The sequence below is a fragment of the Pseudochaenichthys georgianus genome, chromosome 4, assembly GCF_902827115.2.
Source record: "Pseudochaenichthys georgianus chromosome 4, fPseGeo1.2, whole genome shotgun sequence".
In the NCBI taxonomy this organism is placed as follows: Eukaryota; Metazoa; Chordata; class Actinopteri; order Perciformes; family Channichthyidae; genus Pseudochaenichthys; species Pseudochaenichthys georgianus.
In genome coordinates, this window is record NC_047506.1 from 19,828,372 (window position 1) to 19,848,492 (window position 20,121).

Here is a 20,121-nt window from a genome sequence, read left to right on the forward strand (position 1 = left end):
ATCTTTTAATTAGCTCTTAACCACAGCACCAGTCCAACACTCTTCCATTTTCTGAGGAGATAACTAGAGAGGCAATCAGGCGGACGAGTCAGCGCGCCGCTGTTAATTACCCACATGCCAATAATGAGGCAGAGTCTCTTATTAGCTCCCTACAATCCAAAGCTTCCCCACACTCCACTGCTTTGCCAGCTCCCCGTGGCCTGCTAAAGAAGATCTGCTTTGAAACAGGAAAGAGGAAGCTTACAGCTTAACTGTTGAAAAAAGTAAGCACCTGCAGCAACTGCTAAAGCTGGGTGTCCTTGTGTTGATGGGAGGTAAGTGAAAGTGCTTTCTCTCGCAGCACTTTTTAATAAGACAAGTTGTGAGGAAAACTCAAAGGGCAAACATTTCAAGGCCTGTGATGTTTGCCATTATACAACACAGAGTAAAGTCCAAGAGGAATACCGTTTATTTGTTGCCATCAACAAAAATTGTCACGTCAGTGGATTGTGGTGACTATTATTCAACTGCCAGATATCAACTCACAAGATAAATGTAATGCCCGAGTTGAAGATGAGCATGGTTACTATACATCTTCGGAGACAAGTGACTGACCTGTGCAAACGTGAGATTTTGAGCATTCCTATACAAACAGTACACATTCTCCCATCCTATACTTGACGGTGAGAATAAAGAAATCTGACACTGTGTAGGCAGGAGAGGGAATGTCATGCTGAGCATCAATGAGAGACGGATAATGGAGCAAGGAGGCAAAAGTGGGAGCTGCACAGATGGACAGGGAGGAATGAGAGTCAGCTGATGATACCGATTTCAGCACATTTCTGTAGCACTCACAAGGAACATTTCAACTCTCTGGGGAACAGTATTTCACTGGTCACTGAAACACCACCACGCCTCCAAATGCCCGCTCTGAACTCCATCGCTCCACACCTGCTCCATCTTTCCATGTTTGTTATGGAAAGCTGTGGCTGAGTTGGGACACGATGCCATTGTGGGCTGTAAAGCTTCTTGAGACATTTGTGAGGTCGGGAAGGTCTTCTCAGGAGGTTTTGCAATGTTCTTCCAACACCCAGAGATATTAGAGGGAAGGCTCAAACTGTATACACAGGATGGCAGATCACAAATGTGTAAAATCATAATGTCTAAAAGGGACATACCATCCAATCAATCAGAAACCGTCCATGAATTACCAACTACTTCATAACCTCACAACAAGCTAACCAATGAGGCTATGAATCATCCAAGACCTGGGATATCTAGAGGCAATAACTACACCACATTAAGTATCTTATGTAAAGTATGGGAATGCGTGCAGGAGATACCTGTCTGAGTTTGAGGTAGAAGGTCTCACTGAAGGTCTTGCGGCTGAAGTACCAGAAGCGCTCGTTTGATGGATAAACCCTGAGCAGAGTTTCCATCAGGAAGCGAACTGGCTCCAGCACCTCAGTGACCACCAGGTCCACTGCCACCGTCATGTACACCTGCTTATCTGGAGAGAAACAGAGAGAGAGAAAACAAAAGCAATTTTATTTTTGGGGGATATTATGTGGATAAATATAATTATATTTATTTCAGTGGGTGAAGCCTGTTTGCAAATGAAAAAAGGTTTTTACAGTGTAGTGTACACATGATAAACAGCTGTAAGTACAACACAGCTCTCATTGTTGAACCCTCTAATGAATTGTCCAAAAGCTGACACACAATGATGAGTCTGAACCAACATTTATTACCTATGTCAATGTAGTGTACTATCTGTTTGATTTTAAGAACTAGTCAAATCTAACTTTACAGTTAAAAAGAAATCTATAAATGTAGATACATATGTGTTTAGCTTTTCATCGCCTATGGTGGCAGGAAGTGCATACGATGCATCATGTGGAGATGCCGCACCCCCTGGTGGATAAGGAAATAACTCTAATGTCTTCAACTCAAGAAATTACGACTATAAATGTATTTTTTTAGGTGGGAAAGTTAAACCTTGGGGCTTGAACTTGTGCCAATAGTACTGATGATTTCTCTTTATAATAAAGAAATATAATACAGAGGTGTAAGCCTCAAACTAATTAATCACATAATGCTTATGACCTTTGGACAGTTTAATTATAAGCTGAGAATAAACAAAAGGAAAAAAGACAGAAGTGCTGGCAAAGTTATCTCCAAGTAGGGAGGATTTATTATTGTAATAAACTTGCAGAAGGCAACAAATGAACTACCACCATCTTTATTTAAAGATATTTGTGTTGGTCCTTTGGCCTTTAATTGATAGAAGAGCTATAGAGGATAAGGTGGAGGGGGGATGCAGCAAACAGCCAGCATATACATTGCAATTATGATAATGTGAAGCAGTGTGTGTGTGTGTGTGTGTGTGTGTGTGTGTGTGTGTGTGTGTGTGTGTGTGTGTGTGTGTGTGTGTGTGTGTGTGTGTGTGTGTGTGTGTGTGTGTGGTGTGTGTGTGTGTGTGTGTGTGTGTGTGTGTGTGTGTGTGTGTGTGTGTGTGTGTGTGTGTGTGTGTGTGTGTGTGTGTGTGTGTGTGTGTGTGTGTGTGTGTGTGTGTGTGTGTGTGTGTGTGTGTGTGTGTGTTGTGTGTGTGTGTGTGTGTGTGTGTGTGTGTGTGTGTGTGTGTGTGTGTGTGTGTGTGTGTGATACTGTCAGACTCCCATGAGGAAGACTGCTCTGACAGACCTGCCATCTACCTTCAAGTCAAATTCTCAGAGCTTTTGAGTCAAGTGGTCTAGTTTGTTAGCTGTAATGGATTTGGCAATGCAAGCGCCTGCATACACTCTGAACACACATACATGCTTCCCTTTTAAAATACAATAACATTGTTCCCTCTTCTCAGGTACAGTACATGAGGATATTGAACAAACTCAAATGTGAATTTCTGAACACATTCTGATTCACAATCACACATTTCAGGCAGCGGTTTAAGTTTGACTTTAATAGCCATATTAAGGTTTAACACAATGGTTTAATGAATTTGGTGTATGAGAGAAAAAGTCAGAATAGCAATACAAGAGGAAACAAGCTAAATATGCCAATTGGGATTAGATGGAATGAAATAAAGTATAGAATACAAAATGTAGCACTGTGTACATACAAGAACATACATCATGAATTTTCAATTTGATGTTTTCTTTTTTTAAATGTATGTTCTAGAAGTAAATATACGTAATACAGAAGACATAATAAATAAACCCTCCCTCTTTCTCTAACGTAATGAAAGCAAAGCAAAGAGCCTTTATAGGAAGGACATGTTTTAACCTCAATTATCTGATTACAGTAGCTTAAATGCTAGCAAACACTTAAAAGTGATTTGCATAAAATTAATCTCCTAAAATGTTGCTTTCAATTTCATTTCTCACACGAGTAAGTGTCCACATCTCGTTTGGCTTCGCTGACTAAAAAGATGTGATCACACTAAAATGTGCGAAAATGTGCCAGGCCTGGACAAGTAATGGACACACAAGGACAAAAGTACAAGCACACAAGTACTGTACACAAGGACAGGTCCTTCTCTAGCATAACATTATCACATCGAGGCTTCAATGCAAGCACTGCATCATTTTTACACATGACCTTGAGCTTTGTGCAGTCCCACATCACATTTGTGACAAATGGAAATAATGTTATACTTCATATGTGTGTATGCACAACCGGTACACACTACAGGCACATGCTGGTCTCAATTAACACAGATCATAAATGTAGCAAAAGCTTGTGGACAAGGACTCAAAAAGCTAGAAATGTCTGCCATGTGCACTAAATTGTATTAAGGAAGGAAACTGTAAATTGAAAAGAAAATGTTTTACTAACTTTGAAACATTTCACCAGGTTATCTTGACGCATAGTTGTAACTTACTTCAAAGTATTTTCTTTAACTTCATTTTGACATTCAAAAGTTGTTGCGTTTGGTCAATAATATACAACTGCAAACGTGTCGTTTTTTTACAGCTATCTTGGTTGTAAATCAAAATATAATATGCGTGTGAAACAACATTTATGGGGACAAAAACTCGCCTCACCTTTAGGGGTGTCTTCGTTCAGCGGCTGGAAGGCTGCCATGTTTGGGTTCCATGTTCCTGTAATCACATAGGCCTTCCCATCAGAGCTCTTCCCCATTGACTCCTGTATAGGTATTAATACATGGAATAGGTTAAAAACTTTTAGTACAATTTCAAATGTAAAATATCAATACAGATATTATATTGTAAAAAGGCACATTTATCAGCTTCACAAATATATACTAGGACAAACAAAACTGAGAAAACCAGAGCACAGTAATAATAACTGGCTGAATATAGCATTAACCTGGCTATTGACTCTGGTTGTGCTTATTTAGGTCTAACAAATGAACAGTCTGGTTAAACAAGCAAAGGTGGGTTGAGCTCACCATGTCTAGTAGATGCATGTCGCTGTTGCACACTTTCTGTCCTGGACTCAGCAGCATCCCAAAACACCTAGAGCGAAGACACAAGAGATACAAAACACAAATCAATAATCACAAATGTCTCTGCTGAGGTACATTCTGGATTCACCAGCAGAGGGGATCACAGTAGTTCGGTGGGACTGAACTACAATCATAAATATTTTACTGTTGATGCGTTATGAGCTTTCAAGCATCAAGCAGACAATAACTGTAAGAACATGAACTGTGCATTGCACAATTTAAAAAAAGTAATAAATATATTTTAGCCACAGTTTTAAAATATCTTGATGACCTGTGTAGCATGTTTAAGCCGATTCAGGGTGATACAAGATCAACTCTCCCTGCCTCTTCTGGCTTTGCCCCTCACACAGAATAAGGAAGCATGGACACACAGGAAGTTAGAAATAGAGAGGAAAACAGGTACAGGCAAACTTCTAAAACACATACCTGAGGTCTTGCACTATACTGAAGCAGCATTGCATGTGTTGTTTGCAATTCATCATAACATCCTAATCACTTTGCTATACAGTAGTTAAGTCCCTTCAGCTTTAGGTGGAGGTGCCATCCAGTGGTCAGCATGGGAATCTCCCAATTCAGAAATGCATTATATAAGAACATAAGAATAACTTATCCCAGCTCTTAATGAGGTGTGTTCATATTGGGCTTGAAAATATAACGGCTGAGTGTCATGCAGAGTGATTTTTCAAAAGGTTTTGTCAGTTTGTATAGGAAGATTTCCTTTCTTTAAACAAAGTGTCCCAGGGTTAAAATAGAACTTATTGCATCTATACACATGATGCCAAATCATAGAACATTTCAAAGGAATTAACCATCAACACAGAGGCTATAACACAAATGACTATGGATACAATAAAGTGTTGTCAAACATGTGCCTAGCCCCTCAGAAAGGAATGAGTCCTGAACACAATAGAGGTTTCCATTGGCACTAAAAAATAAAGGAGAGGGCAGGTGTCTCCCTCTGATAGCGATAGGAGGTGAGGGAATGAAGAAGAAAGGAGGGGAGTGTTAACTGACCTACTTCTTTGTTGCTGCCTGCTAGAGCACGTAGAGCCATACAAATGGGGGAGATCGCAGGAAGTGGGAAATGTTACAGTAGTATTCCTCTGTTGTCTTTGTTGTTTTTCCTCTGCAATATTTTATCAACAAGTATGTGCACTCACTGTCCTTATTAAAAGAAAGCTAATCTGGTGGTTTAATCTGGAAAGTCATAATATAACAAGGCTTAATATTTTGTATGGCTTAGAAGGAAGTTCCAAACATTTGAAAAGCTAACCGCTCTGGGAAGATGTGTGAGGAATAAATGCGGTGCAACACATGCGACCCTGCCGATCCATAACAAAGCACAGCCAGTGGAAGGTTCTCACTGCAGGCCCTCGTCACGCATCACCTCTCTTACAGGGATCCTCACCTCTCGATGCCCAGCTCCTTGTTGCACATTTGCTGAACTGAAACCACGACCTTCTTCTGAACGCTCTGTCGCAGCTTGAAGTAGAATTTATCTCGGTCCTTTGGCACAGGACTGTGGATAGGAAAAAAGGGGGTTATTATATATAACCTTTAGGACTTTGGTGAAATTCAAATGTTGTCAAATGTCAGTGTACTGTGGTGTTCTTTATTGCAATTCTTAAGTGTATTTCCATATACCTTGTTCCATGTTATTGTTCTCTCTGTCTTAATGCCAGTGTCTTTGATACTTTGTCATTATCTTAATAGAACTAGCCCAGTTAAACATAAAATAAAACGTTTATTTTCTCAAGTCTTCTGAGTTTCACATTTTACAGGTTGTGTTCTTTCAGAAAAGTTACTGGCCGTTTTATTTCAGAGGAGAACAGAACAAAGAAAATCCATCACTAAAACACTCAATATTTGATAGCTAGTGGAAATGTAAAAATTGTCTTGCTGTGCCATTACGTTTTATGCATTTTGAGGATGAACAATATCATTCATATAAAATAGCAGAGCTGCAGCACATTACAGTTTTCCAGATATTGAGATATCTGTGATACCAACAGTCCTGAGCTGATAAGAAACACACACACAAAATGCATTTACAGTATGTACACCTCTAACTTTTTTTTTTTTTTTAGTCAGTTTATTGAACATGTCAGAAACAAAAACATACAACAATAATATATATATATATATATATATATATTCTCTTTTTTCCTTTTTCACTCAAATTAATAATTCACATGTATGCCAAGGCTTTCCTCAAAATATGGGATAATGGCGCCATGTTGTCATACTATAATGTCGTACCATCATTCTTCTTTCATAAAACGGTGTTTGATTCTCATGCAATTTGATATATGATATGATATAAGATGTGAAGATAATATTTGTTGTTGTACATTATAGTCTGACACACCTTCTTAATGTAATAAATGGGTGTGTATCTGCACATATGTGTGAGGATATGTGGACCAGGTACCTGAAGTTGCCCTTGCCATCGTCCTCTTTGATCTCCAGGGTGACAGTGAAGGTGTAGAGGTCGCCTTCAGGCGGGCTGGCGAGTGCCGTGTCCCTGATGTCTTCCGGCCGCGCAGAACGCCGGAAGGCTGTGGAGAAACTGTACAGGATACGACTGACCTGTTGGAAAAGCAAAAGAAACACAAAGGTTTGTAGGCAAGAGACCGGTAAGTACACTGAAAAGATTAAACAGTGACTTTAATTTAATGTCATATGTCAACAGGTTCCACATAATTGTATTAGGTTAGTTTAACGCAATAGAATGAAGTTGAAACTTTAGCTTTTTATTTAAACTTAATATTATTGCTTTCAATTAACCCAATACAATTATGTGCTATCCGTTTACTTTTTTCTAAGTGTACGATAGATTTGGAATTTAAAAAAAGTATTTACAAATCTGAATGAAACTGATACATTTATAAATGCAAGCTGAAAAGATAGTTACATTTTGCAAAAGTAAATTAGTAAATAGAATAAAAAGACAAGAACTGGACAATTTAATACTGAAATGAGTATTAAAGAACTGGGCATCATTGACAAAACACAAGACAACAGCGCCCTCAGCTGGTTCACCAGTGTCAGCACTTATAGGGCTGTGGTAGTAATACAGCCTCACCGTTTACACATTAACATAAAGCGCACATGCTGTCAGGTCTACTATACTGCAAGTTATAACAGAAGATATCTATGGGTTTGATATCTCTAGAGCCTTTTATTAATGCAACTAACTCACAGCCTCTTTGATGTGGCAGGAGAAGACGTGGATCTGGAAGTCCTCAGCGCTCCGGTAACTCTCAGTGAAGGAGAAACAGTCACTTTCCACAGAACCTTCTTTTCCACGAGCACAAAACAACACCTTGTAGATTGGAAATATGGCGATCTCTGTCCCCGAGGCCTGGTCCACGACCCTGAGAAAAAGTGATGTTATTTTAAGTGCAGCAGTCTAACGATAACAGCAAAATATCTTATTATGTAAATGAATTGCTTTCTTTCCAACAACATTTTATTATTATCTAGTTTATTTTTCCATTTACAGATTACTTTTTCTTTACTTAGGTTACATGACAACCCAGAGCAGTTATCTCAACATTAAAATGTTGTTTATAGGTATGCAAGGTCTGAGATACTTCACACCACCAGGGGGTTACCATAAGTTATTTACAATAATCTTCTACCTCAATAAATGTCATTCAACTTTATATGTATCCCAGCTTCTATTCATTCAGAAAGTAAAGCAATCAGGTCACTCTCGTCTACTTGAGCGGAAATGTCAGTACTTTCAGTGTGGTTAAAAAAAAAAGCCTTCCATTTTCATTCTATGACTCAGGATGGTTACAAAAACTAATTTCCTCTCCAACTGTACTTCTTCTGAGGGCTAACAGTCTTTGAGATGAGGGGCCCCTTTAATAGCCACATAATTCAAAGTAAATTCTCTGTAAACACGTTCACCTATTTTAATGTGGCTGTAATACAGTTATACCAGGTTACTGTGTAAAACATGACCTACTATTTCACAACAACTCCATCAATACAAGAATATTGTGTGATTTTCTTTACTGCCAATATGTATAAATACAAATATTTTTGAACTACACATTTTAATGGAATATCTAACCCCAAAGTGATTATTTGTCAAACAGTTTTTCTGCCCGTGTTTATTTGCTCTCACAATATGTATTTTCTCTTAAAAAGGTCTCCTATTATGCTATTTTTAGGCATATATTATGGGTCTCAGTATATACAAATATACAAAAACATGTCTATGATGTGTTTTGCTCAAACTACCAAACAGATCATGCATTTTAGACATCCCTCATATCCCTCTATTCCAGACCCGTTAGAGAAATGCTGAGTTTTGGTCCTTAGCTTGAAAAAAAAAAAAAGGAGGGGGAGCTAATGCCTGCTCAGAATTCTACCGGCAGATTCAGCAAAATGCTGCCGGTGTAGGTACCATATCTGCACGGCCTACCAGATTAGCACGGGGTCCGTTACGCTTACTAATGACGTCACGCATTGGCTGTACGGCAACCCAAGAGGACATTTTACACGGCCAAATTCCGCAAAGAATATTAAAAAAAAACAATCGACAGTGAATGTATGTTAGTGGAACTGTGTCAGGAAAGTGAAGTGTTAATTAAGTAATGTTATTGAAGAACTGAAATGCATAAAATTGAAAGTTAATATGTATCATATCCCTCCGAAATGGTATCTGGTATTTGCATAGCAACAACAACTTCCTGTCAACAGCGTAAACTCCCACAGACAGTCTGTTCAAAAACCTGCAGGAACCCAGAACACAGACAAAAACACATAACCCCCTTCACATCTCAACTATTGTAAATGTTACGTGTCCCCGATGTGACCACAGTAGCAGTGATGATAACTGTATTAAGCAGGTGAAACAGGAGCTCTTGACAGGAAGTTGTTGTTGCTATGGAAACAACATGACGATATCTGATATCATAAAAATGGGGAAAGTAAAGAATAAAGTTTATGTTTAAATGTTAGCACCCCCCGAAGAGGCACAAGCTCTTACATTGAGTCTGGAGTTTCAATAAATTCTAAATCATCAGTAAAGTCTACGACCATATTTCAGAGGGATATAATACATATTAACTTTCAATTTCATGCATTTCAGTTCTTCAATAACATTACTTAATTATCACTTCACTTTCCTGACACAGTTCCACTAACATACATTCACTGTCGATTGTTATTTTTTAATATACTTTGCGGAATTTGGCCGTGTAAAATGTCCTCTTGGGTTGCCGTACAGCCAATGCGTGACGTCATTAGTAAGCGTAACGGACCCCGTGCTAATCTGATAGGCCGTGCAGATATGGTACCTACACCGTTGGTGTGAAGACAGCCCACATTTCCGATATTACGTAAATCTGGATCAGCTCCGTTGTACCCCCGTTTTTAGAGATTTGGGTACTGTTATCTGACACTTTGTGAGTTCCCTGACACACATTTATGTATAAAAGACATTTTGCATGATAGGTCCCTTTTAAAATCAAGGCTTTTTGTTCACAAATTCAAGGTTATAATGGGGTTTCGAGGGGTTAAGTACTCCTTTAACAAACTGTTCTACATTTGTCTCATCAAAGCCTGGTTTAAATAGACCCAGGTCTCAACACACACAGTCTCTGTCTCAGTGTCTGGCTGACCTGACGGAGCCGTCGGGGCCACAGGGCACGTGCAGTGTGATGGGGATGGGGATGGCACTCTCGGCCCGCAGGGTGACCATGGCCCTCTGCGCCTCGGCCTCGTTGCGGGGGGCTTTGACCCAGGTGCAGCCAAGGTAAGACAGCTTGTTGAACTGAACACTGTCCTCCTCTAGCACTGTGGGGCTGGATGGTGCTGGACATGTTTCTGTAGACAGAAAGATTTAGGTTGCGTTGTCATTTGTTTTTTCTTAGATCTCTGTTCTTATTTTAAGCAAAACAGATGTTTGCTTCTCCATTTTCTGGCAAACTTTTAACCAAATTTGTATCAAGATAATACAACAGTTGTATCATCAGGGTAGACAATAATATTTCACATTTGTCTGGTATGCCGTTAAACCATCATGAGATGTTCCACATCCTGTAGCTCTACAGAAGGCTGCATTTTCAGGTGTGAAACAAAACCACAACAACCCAACTGAGAAGAAGTGAATATAAGCAGCACGTGAGAGAGAACTTCTACGGAAGTCTTCTTTGCAATTAATTTGACCTGGTACTCACACTTTCTTTAAACAGGAAGTAGAACAATGAGAGCAGCAGCTGGACTTCCACTGCTGACTGGCTATTATTCTACACAATGCTAACCATTTCCTCTTAGTGTACTCAGCAGTAGTAAAGCACACAACCACTTTTACAGTATGTGACTGCAAGTACACAAATACGATGTGTAGTCCCAATGTTTATTTTTTTTATTTAACCAGATAAAATAAGCAGAGATAAAATCTCATTTACAATGCTGACCTGGCCAAGAATGCAGCAACGTTACACATAACACATACATATAAAATACAGAGAACATAACTAAGAAAACAAAAGACGAAAAAGCAGTCACTACATTGTGCACATTAGGACAGTAAGAAAGGTGCACTACTTATTACTGCAAGAGCAGCTAGTGTTAAGGACTTCAGACAACTTCAATTCAAAACATGCTATTGAGACAAGTGCCCTCAGTTTGAGGCTTGATTGAAGGTCATTCCAAGACCTCAGACCATAATAATAAAAGACTCCTTTTCCCAGCCTCAGTCCGCACGGCAGGAACCTGGAACCGTATCCAGGCACTGGATCTGAGGTTGTAAGAGTCACAAACTGGAGCAAATCTGGCACATATGTACAGTGGAAGCTTACCTAAAATGGCTTTATATATTAATAAAAACCAATGCTGCATCCAACGCATAGTAAGAGAGGACCATCCAGTTAGGCTATACAGTTTGCAATGATGAGTCCTATAGTGCATTTGATATATAACGCAGTGCAGCATGGTAGAGTGGGTCAAGTTTGGCCAAAACAGAGGGACAGGCAAATCTAAATGTGTTTTTATTTATTGTTTTAATTACAATTACAATTTATCTGCTGAATTGAAAAATATATATCTTTAACTCTGGTAGTGCTTATGCCTTGCACCTGCAAAAATATGCGGTATATTGTCGACCATGTCATGTTGATTTTGCCTTCTTGTTTGTAGAGCCGTCAGGGCCAACCTGTCCTTGCTGATATACAGAACATTTAAGCCAATGTCAGAGGGTTCAGATATCAGCCTTGCTAATCTGCTATATTTTCATATATAACTGCAGTGCAGACGGCACATAGCTTGGATTTCAACATTTGTGCACATTGTTATTTCCACTTAAATGTCAGTGCAAATAAATTATAATTACGTATACTTCTCTAAAACAAAAAAAGCCTGTTTTTGCAAACAGTTTTAGTTTTTAAATTAACAAATGGATTTGGGAAATGTTCAGCTATATTGTGAATACAAGTAAGACTAGACTCAATCTGCTGCTTTTGACGGTGATATCTCACAGAAGAAAAGGACATGAACTAGATAATAACGTTACAGTTTATATTCCCATTGAGATGCCTGAGCAAGAATAGTTGACTGACAGATTGTAATTGCCTGTGAGTAGACACACTGATCGTAAATAGACCTCTACCTGCAGGTTGGGGCTCCAGGACTTGGCTCTCTGGGTCCCTGTGCTTCTCCATCTTTTCCACATTGCTCTTTTCCACCTTCACCTCATCATCATCGTCATCCAACACATCCTCCATAGCTTTCTCGAGCTGCTCACTCCCATTCCAAGACATCTAAGAGAGAGAGAGTGGGAGAGAAAAATTAAGCTGGGGATGAGAAAAGGATGGATTAAACCTGGTGGAGATAAGGACACAGTGGAGCTTGCTGGACTGAGTCAGCACATTGGAAAAATCTTGTCAATGACCTTGTTTTCATTGGCTTTTAGCAAGTTTTCATGGGCTGTTTTACCACCACGCTGCACCTTTTACAAGCCTTTACAGCTGCAAGTCTGACCAGCGTGTTGTATGAGGGATGAATATGACATATTGTTCTGACCTTGAGTCTTGGTTTGCCCTCGGAGCCTTGTGGTGACCCGGCGACACCGGGCTGTACCAGAACAAACTCCTCGCTGGTGACGGTGGCCACGGACTCTGTGGAGCTGCTGACTTTTCCAAGAGAGGACCGGTCATCCATGGCTGGCTGGTTTACTCCGGGTCAGCTGGGGAGACCAGAGGTAAAGCTCTCCCCTTCCCTCTCCTGTCCACCCAGCTCTGTGGGAATACACACAGATTGCATTAGACAATTTAGGAGGTGTTTTCTTGGTATTTATGCTGAGATTAAATAAAATGCTTTAGCAACAAGTGGTTAAGAGTGAGGTGGTGGACCCCAATGTTATCCATGAAACTTACACAATAATAGAGTTACAAGATCTCTATACACACAAAGTGGGCATGTCCACTTAGGAGCTATTCAAATAATAGAACAGGATTAATTAGATCACATGTACCGTGTGCGATGTTGTCACTGATGTGCAATGCCAAACCACAACACACCCATTCAGTACTCACACAGAAAGGCACTACCTGAACAACTCCCTGGTTTTGTGGGCTCTACTTTAAGGTTATGAGTCCGAGACAAAGTTGTTAAAGGTCCCATGTAATGCTTTTCCGGTTATGTAATGGTGGTGGACTCATCAGAGCACAGTGGGCTCACAGGGAGGGGGGGGCAGGAGCTCCAACAAGCCGTTTAGGACAGAGAGTGAATACACATACTATACAGAGATGCTGTTTGAGAAACCAATGTGAGTTTGGAACATTGAACAATGTAAATCTATTCTAGTAGACCTCAACAATGGAATTATGATCAGTAGAAATGGCCATGACATGGGACCTTTAAGACCCTCTATTCCTCAAAGTAGTGATAAGAGTCCAGAAAAAGTGAGCATATTTTCTTAACCGGAAATCTGTTGAAAAGTATTCAGTAAATAGAGTGCAGTCAGTGTCTTCCACATCACTCTTACAATATTTAGCAGCTGTCTGTCACAGAGGCGCAAGCCCAATAGTCTGGCAGCCACATTACTGTATGGTTCAATATTCAAATGTTCATAATGAATGTTATGAACATTAGAGAAGTGTAATATGTGCTGTAGTATCCTGCCACCAGCAGCTGGTTTTAGTTAAACATACTGTTGCTAAGCAGGCACTGTCTGCACAGTTATTAGCATTTTAACTGATATGTTTGGCTTCACTACTCACAGTAGATACATCTGTTACCATTCACATATCTACAAGCCTTGTCACACTAGCGCCTTTGTTGAACCATTATCTGTAAGAACCTTTTTTATAATAGTTGTTTTTTTAATTGTTAATTTCAGCTTAATGTATTTTTTGGTGACCAGTATACTGGTAGGAGCTAGGAATCACTAACCATCTGAGTTTATATTTGCTAGCACAGCACCAACAGTCACGCACTGACAACATCTGTCTGCACATCTGTATCAGCACAGTGCCTCTACATGTTACATCCTGCTGAATCATGAGTTGGACTACAGCACAGACAAACATGTCATCATGCAACGCTGCTTGATACCTGGCTGTAAGAAAGTAAGCATAAATAAACACATAATTAAGAACTTTTTTTGTAATCGCTCTGAAGTACTGCACTGGGTTTTCTCAGCTATGCTCGAGTTCATTGACGTCATGTTTTTTCCTATTTTCTAATACATTATAAACTAGAGGGTTCAATTAAATGCAAAGTTTATTATGATGCCGTGAAGAACGATGCAAACACACAAAGGTGAGATAAAAGCATGAAGGGGCATTCATTCACACTCAGTGACATGATTACATACATACAAAAGGCCTTCATACACACTTAACTCGAGTAAATATGCACCAATGTGCACAGTGCACACCCAAATAGACATATGAGGAAGGCAGCAGGGTCATGTGCTCCAATCACACTTTTTCAATTACACAGAGCCGCGTGAAGCAGAAAAGTGAACACTCAACTGATTCACTTATGAAGGCGGGCAGTGAGAAGAATACTACACTTTGTTGTTTGGAGCTAAAGTATTTATTTGCTCTATTGGATCACAATGTCTCTTTTTCTAAAGTCAGACTGGATCTGAAGCATGATATGAACAGCAGCCAAACTCAATTACATAATGTTGACTATGCAATAACAGAACATCCCATAATCTCCCTCTCACACACAAACAAACATCCATGCAGGTACCGGAAGATGTTGTGGTTTTTTGTAAAAAAAAAAAAGGGTAGACTGAATTTGACTTACATCGTTTATAAATTCTCTCACGTTTGCTGGCCTTGTTTGGTCGAACGGTCACTTTCTTTTTGGCAGAAACTCGCACTTTAAACACAGTTTGCACCCAGTCATTACCAGCCTGCCTATCCACTAAAGTCCCAGTTGGCAGCCTTGCTACCCAACCCAGGGCTGGACGGAAACTGTGAGTGTCCGGCGCTGCAGACAGGCTGAACAACTCCCACAGGCACCGTGCCCTACACACACGTGATGTCTGTGAGGCAGTTAAGTGATTTTCTATGGGTTGATTTAGCATAAGAAGTTGTAATTTATTCATATCACTATATCTACACATTGCTATTGACTGGGATCGTGTGGCCATTGAGTGAGTCAAAAGAGAGTGTCAATAAACATATGCACTTTTAAATGAATTAATGACACTTCACAGGAAGTTTGAGGCAAATGTTTGTTGGCTGGCTGTTTCTTTTGTTCTAAGATAATGACGGCCAAAATGTCTGATTTTAGGTTGGATAACAACATGGTATTAATCCCCACTGAAAAATGAATTTGCCACCAAATCAACTCATACAGTACACAAACAGTAAAAGGAAATACATTCACACTACTACTCAACAAATACACAGTGCAACAATGCCCAAACTGCATCTGTACTGCCTCTTTGATAATGGAGCATAAGCTCACTGAACAGACCTGTTGAATAGGTATAAATAATAATATTGTTAGGGTTGGGCTGTTTACAATAACTTGTTATGACAGTATTAATTTGTAATGTATCCTTGTTAAACATTATGTGGTCTTGTCATTTTTTTTTTTTTTACCCCGTTACCTACTGAAATGTGTTATTACTGCCAATCTTAACAATGATGTCTGGACAAATTACCCCATACTGGGATCCGAGTGTGACAATTACTGTCAGTGTTGCCAATTCATTTCCCTGTATGCATCATGTTCTGGAATCCCTTCTGTGCAAAAGCATCCAGCACACATCTTGTAGCCTCAGTCCGTCCTAGTTAAACAGTTCTCTTGTACTACCAAGATCTGAAACCTGATCTAAGGCTTATTTAGGCGCCCAACACAGTAGCTGCTTTCACACCTTACACCGGACTTTGAATCACTTACTGTTGTGTATGATGCTAAAGCCATTCCAGTTATTTCCATATTCAAATGTGATGAATACCTGGTTTCGACCTCAACTACTGTGATAAACTTGTGTTACACACAACAAAACAGCAGCAGCACAACACTGTATTCAAGTCTATCTAATAGACGAGGAAATTCATAAAATGTGAATTATCAATGGGTAATGGACACTTCTTAATTCCTGATATACTGGTTAGTTCTGTGGCTGGGTTTGTCATGCGACTCATTTTCAGATACGTACTTTATGACAACAAAACACTCCATCAAGACACACCACAAAAGGACACTTTGGTTTAGAGCCAATGCTAAAGCCTGGCCTTCATCTGACTTGTACCAGTTTATTCCTGTTTGTTTATATTACTACAATGATCTACTGCCTGTCGTGAAGCTCTGAAGTTTTCGAGTGCTCTTAATTATTACCAGTATTACCACTTTAAACGCCAGCAGTTCTTTCAAATCCCAATACTTCATAATTTTCATTAAAATATCCATCCCACTAAGGTAATGTCTCCAAATGCCCACCAAATGTTATATCAGGTACTTTACTTACTAAATATTGTTAATACCAGCTCAATGTTGCCCTTCTAATGACTAACTCTACTCTTATAGGGCTAAATTAACTTCAAACTAACTGTTAAATATCAATTTCAATTTCATAAACAGATTAATATTTGTATTAATATCACCCAGCCCTGCTTTAGTTATGGGTTATGAAATGTTAACTCTCAAGTCTCTCCTTTAGTTGAACATCAATGACACAGACAATGATGTAATCCAAAGACACATCCTGAAGCTTATGATCAAACAGGGAACAAACGCCATGGCAACATGACATCAGTTGCAGTGACTGAGGTATGGCTAGTTCCTACACCTTGAGCCCTAAACGCCAACAAGTTTTAAAACGGTGGGGTATATTTCTAATTATTTCTTAATTGAACCATATTCTATGTACATCCCTAATTTCCAAAAACAGTTATCTGATTTATAAATTCATAATGTTTGTTAAAAAAAACCATTCAGAGACCTAATGAAATATAGACTTTATCTGTGTTCGTGTAGATGTTTTCACTAATTACTGCAGTAAACTGTTATTGCTGCCATCATTTGTGTCTGCAGGCCTGGATGGAGCACATCACAACCCCTCACAACATTAGCAGTAAGCTAGTTTTATATGGCAGCTTTTCTATTTCGAAAGGACATCTAGCAGTTTAATGAAATGTACAGAATACTCGTCAAGCGGACAGGTTGAAATCACAACAGCTAGCTGATAGAAACAACAAACACAGGCATGCAGTAGACAAGCAAAGCAATTCAGCTAGCGGAAAGCTAACTTATCAGTTCAGTTACAGCAGTCTTTATCCAATAACGTAATGACAGCAACAACATTGGTTAGTCACGAGCCGACCTGTAGACGCAGGGCTATCTGCCAGCCCAGGTGAATGCAGGCTAAACAGGAAGTACCAATGTGTACCAGGCTGCGAGCTAAAGCTAAGTTTGGCTTAAGCTAACTAGCTCGAAGTCCAAAACAGTCGGACCTCTATCTGGAGGAGCGAGCTCACTCAGCAACACCCCGCCCGGCTCCGGAGGAAAAATTAAGAGAAAGAAGAAGGAAAACAACATTTCTCATCTCACTGAAGGCTAACGGGAGAGTAGAACGAACACAGGTGTTGAGAAAATAGCTGTCAACTTACTTGTTAGGAGCGTAGAGGAGTTGGTTGCTGGTAGTCGCTGTCAGAAGAGTTGCAGCGAAGATCGTATATGTTAAACAAGATGAATCACTCGGGAGTTCAGTGACACGCCTTCCGGTTTGGAATGTGATTTACGCATGCGCTGTGAGTCTGGCACCAACCTTACATATTTGTACAGGGCAATATTTCTATTTTGGACTTTAACATTTCCCATTTGCTATATAGTTGTATACACATTCACATTTTTTGTTGTATAATTACATTGGAAAAATTCATATGAATACAGTGAGACATCTATTTAGGCTTGTATTTTACACAGAAGAGCTAAAGTATGCATTGGCTGTTGATTCACATCTGTCTCTTATTCAAATTGGATCTGACAGTTGCATGAGAGCCACAGTATCAAGGCTTAAACTTTACGATGAAGGATTCCTTTTGAAAAAAAACATAGGATAAGTGAATGTTTTGCTCTGATAAATAGTTGTATCATCTGATGGTGGTTGTTTGCCGCATAACAATCATAAGCTCAATGTCAAAGTGCATGCTGTCTCCAGAGCTCATGGTTAGTTATGGTAAGGGTTTGCATTTATATAGTGATTTTCTAGTAAACATTTAGAAATTCAACTACACCCAATTAACTTCATGATAAAACTGTGGATGTGATATTAATTGGACATAACGTGTATGTATGTGCCATGTAAATCATCACACAAAGAGACATTTCAAGCAGTTACAAATATTTTATAGTCAAAAGTTAACACTGTCAAATATGATTGTTTCTGTATTCGTCAGGTAGGTACAATATCTGTTTCAACCACATTTCTAAAAATCTTCTTATCTGTTTTTAAAGATAACTGGTTAAGTATGTAAGTAATAAAATATATAGTTGATACAATGCCTAAATAAACAAATGACAATGAATACTCTGTGGTAGTGGAAACAACATGAAAAAAACACTACTTTTATGTTTCCTTTCTCTTCAGAGATTTTAGACGTATCGAACTTGTCAGCCTTTGGTGATGAATTTTCCTTTTGCCAGGCTTCTATTTACTTTGTTTATCCTTTAAGTCAATCCAGAGAAAAATATCTACAGTTCTATTGTAAAATAATTATTGAGATAGTGTATTGTAATGGCACTGCAGTTGACTTTTATTTAATCTAAGTAAATGAAAAGGTAAGAAAAAATAAATGAAAAAGCTTCTGATCAATGAATTCCAATAATGTAATATGCACTTTCGTGTATTGCTATAATGGCAACACTAGGCCTCTCTGGAAATCTTGTAAAATAACATGACCCAACATTATACTACACAAGTCCTCAATGTTTCTTGCTTTGCTTATTTAGCCTCACTTAATGTTAATGTTGTTATAGATTGAAATAGAAATAGAAAAAATCACAGGAAATATTTAAATATAATGTTTTGTCTGACAAGCAATGCTGGGTGATTGTAATTTACAAAATGAGCACTGTGCAACCGTTTTAAATCACATAAATGTGTATTATGACTTCTCACAGTATGAAAAAAACCATAAAATGAAATTACATGATTATTTGCTTTTCAAAAGAGAGTAGTACAGGAGTACATAAGGAGTGTGTAGACAAAATAGCACAAACTACTGTAGTTAATCACACTCGCTCAATCAAAATACATCATGTTGTATTCCAGGGGGTTTATGGTTTTCGTCAAGAACACAATGGGATCAAAAGATGCGTTCATTGCTTTCTGGTTAATATTTACAAATCAGACTTTATGCATCACTGTCAAAAGAGATATTTACTCAGTTCATTTCAAGCTTGCCATTCTTGTTTGTTCACAGGCCTACACCTTTGTGGAGAAAGTGGAGATTCAGTGTGGATCTGGCAACCCAAAACAACCACTGTATTCATGATCCAGTTTTAAATCGCTTTTATGTACATGTGCAACATTGTCATATCTTCCTCAGAGTCCACCATGCTTACAATATTCCTATAATTGAGTTGCTTGATGACCCAAAAGAAGCTGAAAGGTGATGACTGGAGATAAAGAACTGCAGTAGTTTGCCAGACAGCTTGCATAGAGTAAGCTCCAGTCGTCCATCCTCTACAACCTTCTCCTTTAACTCAAGCATGCGTCCAGAGATCCAGAAAACTGCAGAGGGGATGATGACTTTTCCTTCTTATAACTTTTACAAATGTATTTCAGTCTCCATTTTGCCTATCATGAAAATGTGTTTTATATTTACTACACACTCTATCATACTACATGTTTGTCCTTTGGCAGTCATAAGGAAGATGTGTAGCTTAAATTATCTAAAATAGCCCTCAGTCAGTAAAGACAGTAACAGTCAACAGACAGATTACGAGTTTACAACTAGACCCTTTATGTCGGAGCATAAAGAGACGTGTTCTCACAAGAAGCCTACAGTTTTATCTACAATCAATTACATAATTACTATCATAGTGAAAACTTCAAATGAAAGGATATAAAGTTAGGAACTAGGTTTGAAAGGGATCCCTGTTTGTCACACTTGCATCTTCAGCAGTTGACGTCTTAAACCCCCTTAAATCCCTCCAATCGTTAAATAAATGTGATAACTTCC

At 38.9% G+C, this 20,121-nt stretch overlaps 1 protein-coding gene and 1 long non-coding RNA gene across 6 annotated transcripts in view; one reads left to right on the top strand and one right to left on the bottom strand.

The window, feature by feature from the left end:
• rabgap1l (RAB GTPase activating protein 1-like) overlaps positions 1–17,655 on the bottom strand; it is a 132,938-nt gene extending 115,283 nt beyond the window's left edge. For all 5 annotated transcript variants that reach the window (XM_071202913.1, XM_071202914.1, XM_034080566.2 and 2 more), the window contains exons 1-10: positions 17,545–17,655; positions 12,488–12,702; positions 12,075–12,225; positions 10,087–10,291; positions 7,650–7,824; positions 6,879–7,036; positions 5,856–5,966; positions 4,391–4,457; positions 4,023–4,125; positions 1,323–1,489 (exon numbers count right to left, since the gene is read on the bottom strand). In XM_071202913.1, the coding sequence (XP_071059014.1) occupies positions 1,323–1,489; positions 4,023–4,125; positions 4,391–4,457; positions 5,856–5,966; positions 6,879–7,036; positions 7,650–7,824; positions 10,087–10,291; positions 12,075–12,225; positions 12,488–12,625 (1,275 nt within the window). In that variant the 5' untranslated portion in view covers positions 12,626–12,702; positions 17,545–17,655. The remainder of the gene's footprint in view (positions 1–1,322; positions 1,490–4,022; positions 4,126–4,390; positions 4,458–5,855; positions 5,967–6,878; positions 7,037–7,649; positions 7,825–10,086; positions 10,292–12,074; positions 12,226–12,487; positions 12,703–17,544) is intronic.
• LOC117445139 (uncharacterized) lies at positions 16,696–19,428 on the top strand. The gene is made up of 3 exons (XR_004551936.1): positions 16,696–16,757; positions 16,970–17,009; positions 19,360–19,428. It is a non-coding gene; the product is annotated as an uncharacterized lncRNA (long non-coding RNA).
• The last annotated feature ends 693 nt before the right edge of the window (positions 19,429–20,121 follow it).